The following is a 10,383-nucleotide window of genomic DNA, read 5'->3' as shown; positions in this document are numbered from 1 at the left end:
CAAGATAAAGATTTATGGCACCCTCTCGCTCTCTGGCCTAGTGCGAGAGCCTGCCGTGCTGAGGTCTTATTTGATCTGCCCCAGCACCACAGGGTCATAAATTACACTGTACATGCGTGAGCTCCAAGACCCGTCTGGGAGGGTTCTAGAAGGTCGCCCATGGCAGCACAACAACCACTTTAAGGAAGGCCACTATGGAAAGCGCTACAGTATCATGCTCATATGAAAACTATGTTTACCAATAAAACAATGGCATCTATGGCAACGGGCACAATGCTACATACTATAAACAATATGCCAAGCAGTATTGGCAACTCCAATATTAAAGAATAGTAATTCCTGGGCCTCCTGAATGGCGCGGTGGTCTATGGCACTGCATCGCAGTGCTTGAGGTGTCACTACAGACCCGGGTTTAATCCCAGGCTGTGTCACAACTGGCTGTAACCAGGAGTCTCATAGGGCGGCACGCAATTGGCCCAGTGTCGTCCGGATTAGGGGAGGGTTGGACCGGGGGGCTTTACTTGACTCATCGCTCTCTAGTGACTCCTTGTGGCGGGCCTGCAGGCTGACTTTGATCTTCAGTTGAACAGTGTTTACGCAGACACATTAGTGCAGCAGGCAGCGGGCGGGTGTTAAGAAGCGCGGTTTGGCAGGTCATGTTTCTGAGGACACATGACTCGACCTTCGCCTTTCCCGAGACCCTTGGGGAGTTGCAGCGATGAGACAATAAAATACACACACAAAAAAATAGCTGTACAATAGAACATATGGCTGCAAACTGATCAAAGTTACTAAGTGATTTGTGGTAATTACCCATTATTAAACAACATGTAAAAAGAAACCCAAGAAACCCCCCCGGCATCTTACATTTCGATGCACGCACCACATTCGGGTATTCTTGTTACTGTCCACAATAAAAATAGTCCTCAGAAATGTGTCTTCTTTCTTCAACAATAACACTGACCTGAATGGGTGGGTGCAGTGTCCAGATGCGCTCTGATTGGTTGGGAAAGGCAGGGCTATGATGGGTGAGAGATAATTAAGGTAAGCTGAACAGCCAAACTAACGGCACTCAAGGGACACTGAAGGGACTGTGAGGGAAATTTAGGTGGAGAGGAGGGGAGCAGTAGGGCCTTTTTAAAACCGCTTCTATGCCTTTAGTTTTCCATGTAGACCAATTTATTGATGAATTCTGAAAAGCTATCCAAGGAGTGTTCCATAGGGTTATATTTTTAGGGGGTGATATTGGTTCCTGTAGAATACGTTTCATTTTCTTTCATATTGTTATAGTGTTCTTAACTATGAAGTTGTTGATGTTTTTATCTTTATCCTTAGAAAATAGACATGTAAAATGATTCTGGGGATGAGCTTGCACATCTTCAAGATGTACCCATTGTTCCTCTTTAGTGCATTGAACCACGTACACTACCGTTCAAAAGTTTGGGGTTACTTAGAAATGTCCTTGTTTTTGAAAGAAAATCTAAATTTTTGTCCATTAAAATAACATCAAATTGATCAGAAATGCAGTGTAGACATTTTTAATGTTGTAAATGACTATTGTAGCTGGAAACGGCTGATATTTAATGGAATATCTACATAGGCGTACAGAGGCCCATAATCAGCAACCATCACTCCTGTGATCCAATGGCACGTTGTGTTAGCTAATCCAAGTTTATAATTTTAAAAGGTTAATTGATCATTAGAAAACCCTTTTACAATTATGTTAGCACAGCTGAAAACTGTTGTTCTGATTAAAGAAGCAATAAAACTGACCTTCTTTAGACTAGTTGAGTATCTGGAGCATCAGCATTTGTTTGTTCGATTACAGGCTCAAAATGGCCAGAAACAAATAACTTTCTTCTGAAACTCGTCAGTCTATTCTTGTTCTGAGAAATGAAGGCTATTCCATGCGAGAAATTGCCAAGTAACTGAAGATCTCGTACAACGCTGTGTACTACTCCCTTCACAGAACAGCGCAAACGGACTCTAACCAGAATAGAAAGATGAGTGGGAGGCCCCGGTGCACAACTGAGCAAGAGGACAAGTACATTAGAGTGTCTAGTTTGAGAAACAGACGCCTCACAAGTCCTCAACTGGCAGCTTCATTAAATAGTACCCGCAAAACACCAGTCTCAACGTCAACAGTGAAGAGGTGACTCCGGGATGCTGGCCTTCCAGGCAGAGTTGCAAAGAAAAAGCCATATCTCAGACTGGCTAATACAAATAAAAGATTAAGATGGGCAAAACAACACAGACACTGGACAGAGGAACTCTGCCTAGGAGGCCAGCATCCCGGAGTCGCCCTCTTCACTGTTGACGTTGAGACTGGTGTTTTGTGGGTACTATTTAATGAAGCTGCCAATCACCTTTCGTTGATTTGATTTGTGGAATTTCTTTCCTTCTTAATACGTCTGAGCCAATCAGTTGTGCTGTGATACAGTAGGGGTTGTATACAGAAGATAGCCCTATTTGGTAAAAGACCAAGTCCATATTATGGCAAGAACAGCTCAAATAAGCAAAGAGAAACGACAGTCCATCATTACTTTAAGACATGAAGGTCAGTCAATCAGGAAAATTTCAAGAACTTTGAAAGTTTCTTCAAATGCAGTCGCAAAAACCATCAAGCGCTATGATGAAACTGGCTCTCATGAGGACGGCCATAGGAAAGGAAGACTCAGAGTTACCTCTGCTACAGACGACAAAATTAATTAGAGTTAACTGCTGCCTCAGATTGCAGCCCAAATAAATGCTTCAGAGTTCAAGTAACAGACACATCTCAACATCAACTGTTCAGAGGAGACTGCATGAATCAGGCCTTCATGGTCGAATTGCTGCAAAGAAACCACTACTAAAGAACACCAATAATAAGAAGAGACTTGCTTGGGCCAAGAAACACGAGCAATGGACATCTGTCCTTTGGTCTGATGTGTCAAAATGTGAGATTTCTTTTAAGTGAACGGATGATTTCTGCATGTGTGATTTCCTCCGTGAAGCATGGAGGAGGTGTGATGGTGCTTTGCTGGTGACACTGTCTGTGATTTATTTAGAAGGCACACTTAACTTGCATGGCTACCACAGCATTCTGCAGGACAATGACCCAACACACCCCAGGCTGTATAAGGGGTATTTAACCAAGAAGGAGAGTGATGGAGTGCTGCATCAGATGACCTGGTCTCCACAGTCACCTGACCTCAACCCAATTGAGATGGTTTGGGATGAGTTGAACCGCAGAATGAAGGAAAAGAAGCCAACAAGTGTGGGAAAAGAAGCCAACAATATGTGGGAACTCCTTCAAGACTGTTGGAAAAGCATTCCTTGTGAAGATGGTTGAGAGAATGCCAAGAGTGTACAAAGCTGACATCAAGGCAAAGGGTGGCTACTTTGAAGAATCTCATATCTAAAATATATTTTGATTAATTTAACACTTTTTTGGTTACTAAATGATTCCATGTGTTATTTCATAGTTTTGTTGTTTTCACTATTATTCTACAATGTAGAAAAACCCTTGAATGAGTAGGTGTGTCCAAACTTTTGACTGGTACTGTATATATATATATTATAATATTGTCTTTGTATCTCAAAATCATTGTAATGTGGTTAACCTTAAAAATGAAAATTATTAAAATCTAAAAGATCAAATTCGCCCTCATGGGAAAAGCCACACTTGACTGTTGCACTTGAATCATTCCCATGGTTAATGGCTAGGCCCGCTAACCTATGAAACCACACACTATTGCAGAGACTTTGATATTACCGGCCGCAATTGATATGGGAGAGAGTTACAGAAACTCACATCAATACCTTTGTCAGATAACACTGTTAAACAAATAATTAAAGCTATTGCTAACAATCATGAGGAAACTCTGACTGAACGACTCAAAAACTCCACAGCTTATGCTCTCCAAATGGACGTTAGCTGTGACCCCACAGACCCCAAATCCAGAACAAAATCAAGAAAGCGTACTGTATTATATAGAGCCATTATTGCATGGAACTCCGTTCCATCTCATATTGCTCAAATAATAAAACAGATAAAGCAACACCTCACGGCACAATCCCTCTCCCCTATTTGACCTAGATAGTTTGTGTGTATGTATTGATATGTAGGCTACATATGCCTTTTTTAAATTATTGATGTAGTTCTGTCCTTAAGCTGTTCTTGTCTATTAATCTTATGTATTAGGTCATGTTTCATGGTTCCCGGGCGGCCCAATGGTCTAAGGCACTGACTCTCAGTGCTAGAGGCGTCATTACAGACCCTGGTTTGATTCCAGGCTGTATCACAACTGGCCGTGATCCGGTTTAGGGTTTGGCCGGAGTAGGCCCTCATTGTAAATAATTATTTGTTCTTCACTGACTTGCCTAGTTAAATAAAGGTTAAATAAATAAAAATATTGTGTGAACCCCAGGAAGAGTAGCTGCTGCTTTTGCAACAGCTAATGGGGATCTTAATGAAATACCAAAAAAACACATCCACCGTGCGCACGCCTGTTCGCAAAACTATGTGGAGATATGGGATTGGCGCATGACAATGTTCTATTTCACACCGAGGCTTGGTGGTTATCGAGGGGGAGTGTTGGAAAGATTTTTCGCATTGAGAGGTGTGTTGTCACTCACAATGGATGTAATAAAATAAAGACTCGGTTGACTTTCTGTGTAATTAAAATAAAATGTGTCTCCTTGCCTATGTTGCTGGACCCCCGGAAGAGTAACTGCTGCCCTGGAAGCCGCTAATGGGGATCCTTAATCAATACAAATAAACAGACATATTTGGGAAACTGTACGAACTGAGCGCAAGCATGCAGGGGAAATACAAAAACATTCTACAGATGAGTTACCGATTCAGAGGAAAGACTTCTTATTGGATAGGCTCTTTCAAAAGCGAACCATGCCCCCTTCCCTCGGCTGTGCATGTTTTTAACAGAAAACAGCCTCAGTAAGTGTCCCACACAAGTGATGACTACTCCCATCCAACGCTTGGAAGAGCACTTTGGGACCTACTTCCCGATCCGTGTGACTGTGATCCTGGCTCAGTTGACATGCCGGTAAGTCAAATCGAACAGCTGATCGAGCTGTCATGTGACCGAATGCTGCAGACAACGCATTCATGGGTCACTACTGAGGAGTTTTGGTTCCTGAGCATTAATGCCGTGTTCAAAACAACTTGGTACTCTAAAAACTCAGACTTCCAACTTGAGTGTGTTCAAGACAACTGGGATCTCTGAAAAAAACTAGCTTCGGCTGGGGAAAAACGTTTTGAATGGTCGTCTAACTAGGAATCCCAACTCGGGAACTCGGGCCTCTTTCTAGAGCTCCGACTTTCCGACCTAAAGATCACTGACGTCATGATTTGACCTCGTATTTTTCTGAGTTCTTAGTTGTCTTGAAAGCACCATAAAACTCATGGTAGCCTACCCTTTGCCAGCTCATATCTGTGTGAAGCTGGATTCAGTGCTCTCGTCTGCATTATAACCAAATATCGATCCAGGTTGGATGTGACAGCAGAGATGAGGTGTGCACTGTCGACCACGGCCCCTGAATTTGAGAAGCTCTGGCGCAACATTTATCAAAAACAGCCATCTCATTAGTAGTAGTGGTGAGATAAGATTATGTCAGACTAATTTGCAATTGACTGTCATAGCCCCACGTTAAAAGTATGTGATGGTGAGTTGAGAAGACAATCAGAAATACTGTTTGAATGTTTTTCAATTGACTGCCATAGCACCCCCCCCCAAAAAAAGTAAACATTGGCTGTTAATTACATTTTTCACATGGTTGGGGTCGCTAGAATTTTCAGATTTCAAAATGAGGTCGTGGGCCAAAAATGTTTGGGAACCCTTGTGTTACAGCCTGAATTCAAAATGTAATGTTTTTGTATTAATTTTTTTCACCCATCTACACAATAGTGAACACGTTTTTAGAAATTTTAGCAAATGTATTGAAAATGAAAAACAGAAATATCTCAGTGTGTTCTGACCCTACGGAGACGGGGCGGGTTCTGACCCCGGGGGAGCGACGGGGCGGGGTTCTGACCCCGGGGGAGCGACGGGGAGGGGTTCTGGCTGCTCCAGACTAGAGGGAGACTCTGGCTGCTCCGGACTAGAGGGAGACTCTGGCTGCTCCGGACTAGAGGGAGACTCTGGCTGCTCCGGACTAGAGGGAGACTCTGGCTGCTCCGGACTAGAGGGAGACTCTGGCTGCTCCGGACTAGAGGGAGACTCTGGCTGCTCCGGACTAGAGGGAGACTCTGGCTGCTCCGGACTAGAGGGAGACTCTGGCTGCTCCGGACTAGAGGGAGACACTGGCTACTCCGGACTAGAGGGAGACTCTGGCTGCTCCGGACTAGAGGGAGACTCTGGCTGCTCCGGACTAGAGGGAGACTCTGGCTGCTCCGGACTAGAGGGAGACTCTGGCTGCTCCGGACTAGAGGGAGACTCTGGCTGCTCCGGACTAGAGGGCGGCGTTTGAGGCTCCGGACTAGAGGGCGTCGCTGGAGGCTCCCGGACTAGAGGGTGTCGCTGGAGGCTCCCGGACTGACGTCCTTCGTTGGAGGCCTCATGCCACGGATCCTCACCGGAGGCTTCGTGCCACGGATCCTCACCGGAGGCTTCGTGCCATGGATCCTCACCGGAGGCTTCGTGCCATGGATCCTCACCGGAGGCTTCGTGCCATGGATCCTCACCGGAGGCTTCGTGCCATGGATCCTCACCGGAGGCTTCGTGCCATGGATCCTCACCGGAGGCTTCGTGCCATGGATCCTCACCGGAGGCTTCGTGCCATGGATCCTCACCGGAGGCTTCGTGCCATGGATCCTCACCGGAGGCTTCGTGCCATGGATCATCACCGGAGGCTTCGTGCCATGGATCATCACCGGAGGCTTCGTGCCATGGATCATCACCGGAGGCTTCGTGCCATGGATCATCACCGGAGGCTTCGTGCCATGGATCATCACCGGAGGCTTCGTGCCATGGATCATCACTGGAGGCTTCGTGCCATGGATCATCACTGGAGGCTTCGTGCCATGGATTCTCACTGGATTGGAGAGACACACAGAAGGCCTGGCTCTGGGAGAAGGCACAGGACTCACCAGGCTGGGGAGACATGCAGGAGGGTTAGTGCTTAGCACAGACACAGAACTCACCAGGCTGGGGAGACATGCAGGAGGCCTTGTCCTTGGCCGAGGCACCGGATGCACTGGACCGTGGAAGCGTACTGGCGGTCTCGAGCGCAGAGCTAGCACCACTCGTCCTGGCTGGATCCCCCCTGTAGCCCGGCAAGTGCGGGGAGTTGGAACAGGCCGCACTGGGCTGTGCTGGCGAACTGGAGACACCGTGCGTAGGGCTGGTGCAGTATACCCCGGGCCGAGGAGACGCACAGGAGACCAGATGCGCTGAGCCGGCATCATCCCTCCTGGCTCGATGCCCACTCTAGCCCGGCCGATTCGAGGAGCTGTGATGTAGCGCACCGGGCTATGCGTGCACACTGGGGACATCGTGCGCTCCCCCGCATAACACGGTGCCTGCCCAGTCACTCTCTCGCCACGGTAAGCACGGGGAGTTCACTCAGGTCTCCTACCTGAGTCCGCCAATCTACCCGTGTTCCCCCCCCCCAAAAAAAAAATCTGGGGCTGCCTCTCGTGTACTTCTCCTCGAGCCAACTCCTCATAGCGTCGCCGCTCCGCTTTTGCTGCTTCCAGCTCCTTTTTCGGACGGCGATACTCTCCCGGCTGTGCCCATGGTCCTTTGCCGTCCAAAATTTCCTCCCATGTCCAGGAGTCCATTTTCCCATGCTGCTTGGTCCTTTGTTGGTGGGTGGTTCTGTAACGGATTTCCTCTTCGTCTGAGGAAGAGTAGCAAGGATCGGACCAATGTGCAGCGTTGTAAGTGTCCATAATGAGATATTTAATAAATCAACAGAACACTGAACAAACAAACGTACAAACAAACAACCGAAACAGTCCCGTATGGTGCAAAAACTAACACAGGAAACAACCACCCACAAAACACAATAGAAAACAGGCTACCTAAATATGGCTCCCAATCAGAGACAACGACTGACACCTGCCTCTGATTAAAAACCATACTAGGCCAAACACATAGAAATATAACAACAGAACAAAACATAGAAAAAACAACATAGAATGCCCACCCCAACTCACGCCCTGACCAACTAAAATAAAGACATAAAAAAGGAACTAAGGTCAGAACGTGACAATAGCTGGTCCCTTAGTTTAGAATTCTTCTTCGTGCTTCTACACCTGCATCGCTTGCTGTTTGGGGTTTTAGGCTGGGTTTCTGTACAGCGCTTTGAGACGTCAGCTGATATAAGAAGGGGCTTTATAAACAACATTTGATTGATTTGCATAAGAATTCATACCCCCGAGTCAATACATTTTAGAATCACCTTTCGTAGCGATTACTACTGTGTCTTTCCAGGTAAGTGTCTAAGAGTTTTGCACACCTGGATTGTACAATATTTGCACATTATTATTTTAAAAAAATATTCATGCTCTGTCAAGTTGGTTGTTGATCATTCCTAGACAGCCATTTTCAAGTCTTGCCATAGATTTTCAAGCCGATTTAAGTCAAAACTGTAACTAGGCCACTCAGATTCATTCACTGTCTTCTTGGGGTATCCGCCTACTCAATGACACCCACAGAACACAACTGTGAGGAGTTTACACAAATATTATATGAAACGGGCTGATGCCCCATTTCATGTACCCAAGATCTGTACATTGCAATATGAATCTTCAATATGCACAATAGGCTGAATAGTGAGGTGATTTCTTACAGCTAGTCCCGCAATAAGAGCTACAACGTAAACTCTTAAGAATTGTCACCAATATCCATAGGTAAGGCTGTACAGTGCAGTGCGTACAAGCAATGTTCCCTCTGAAATGCGCGTGAGCCCCGATATCCCCAGCTCCCCGGGACTGCCGTGCAGAAATATCCGCCCACAGAGAGAAGCACAAAATATAATTTCATTCAATTTTCTAGATTAGTGGCATTCCTAGTCGATCGCCAAACATTTCTGTAAAAAACCCAGCGATAGTGTTCCTATTTTTTGTAATCATCACGTGCTTTTGACCGTAGGTGTACCCGATTCAGTTGCCCTGCGCGCCTGGTAGGCAAACTGTTGCCATTTTGTTCCATTTCATGTGTCTGAAGGTACAAACTATGCCTTCCTGGCGGGCCCAGTGAGCAAATCAAGTGCACTATAGGTCTGACGCTGGCCAATCGGTTGACTCAGATGAACATGTCTGCAGTGAAGTGGCAGGCATGAAAGAAAGCTACAGAAAAGTTGATACTGTGAGATTTCAATCGTTTTATACCATGACTAGAGAGAGACTGTCAACCAATACAACAAAGCAATGCTGTTTTTATGAGTGAATTCATGTTTAAGTTCTTACTCAGCACTGTCAACACTTTGTATTCAACATTTTTATAAGCCATAAAATGCGGGTTCTTCCTATTTCCACTCAGCGCTATAACAAGAAACGAGGCAGTAATGAATGAGTAGGCAAGTGTATCTATAGGCTTGCATTGTTGTTATTATTAGCGGCTTGGGTCTTTTTTAATATTGAGGAATATTTCACTTTCTCTGTTCATAGGAGTAACAACATGAATTTGTGCACGAGGCAGAAATAATGGGATGCAACTCGAGTTTCGCCATCAGCTGGAAGACGGTGTCCGGTTTTGGTCAGTGTCAGTGTCAGTGGAGGAAAGGGAGAGTGGGGGATGTTGAGAGGCGGACCCTCAGTCTGCTGCTCTCGCCCTCCACTGAGACTGACCATCAGATTCAGGCAGCATCAGCCCAGTAAAATAAAAAAGCAAATTATTTAAATGTATGCTAACTCAGATGTGCTTCGCAAGTAATACAATAACGGATCAATTACTGATGTGGTCATATAGCCTACCTCAAATTTGAAAATATAATTGTCTCTAAATTGCCTGAACAACAATGCATTGGCAGGGCAATTCAAGTAAAGACAATATGCGGTAATAATGTATTGGGCCTGTATGTCACGTTCTGACCATAGTTCTTGTGTGTTTTGCTTGTTTTAGTGTTGGTCAGGACGTGAGCTGGGTGGGCATTCTATGTTGTGTGTCTAGTTTGTCTGTTTCTGTGTTTGGCCTAATATGGTTCCCAATCAGAGGCAGGTGTTTTGTGTTGTCTCTGATTGGGAATCATATATAGGTGGCTTGTTTTGTGTTGGGGTTTGTGGGTGGTTGTTTCCTGTCTCTGTGTTTTTGCTGCACCAGCTAGGACTGTATCGGTTTGTCACTTTTTGTTATTTTGTATTTGTAAGTGCTTTCTGTTTATAGTTTAATTAAACATGTTGAGCACTGGCTACGCTGCGTGTTGGTCTGATCCCTGCTA

At 45.5% G+C, this 10,383-nt stretch overlaps 1 protein-coding gene across 1 annotated transcript in view; it reads left to right on the top strand.

Annotated features, from left to right (window-relative positions):
- Positions 1-9,747, top strand: part of LOC139531929 (uncharacterized) — a 47,803-nt gene extending 38,056 nt beyond the window's left edge. Inside the window, exon 11 of the mRNA XM_071328944.1 lies at positions 9,614-9,747. Coding sequence (XP_071185045.1) covers positions 9,614-9,619 — 6 coding nt within the window. The 3' untranslated portion in view covers positions 9,620-9,747. The remainder of the gene's footprint in view (positions 1-9,613) is intronic.
- Positions 9,748-10,383: the final 636 nt, after the last annotated feature.

Source organism: Salvelinus alpinus, chromosome 10, assembly GCF_045679555.1.
Source record: "Salvelinus alpinus chromosome 10, SLU_Salpinus.1, whole genome shotgun sequence".
NCBI classification, from domain to species: domain Eukaryota; kingdom Metazoa; phylum Chordata; class Actinopteri; order Salmoniformes; family Salmonidae; genus Salvelinus; species Salvelinus alpinus.
This window is presented reverse-complemented; position numbering and strand designations above follow the sequence as displayed.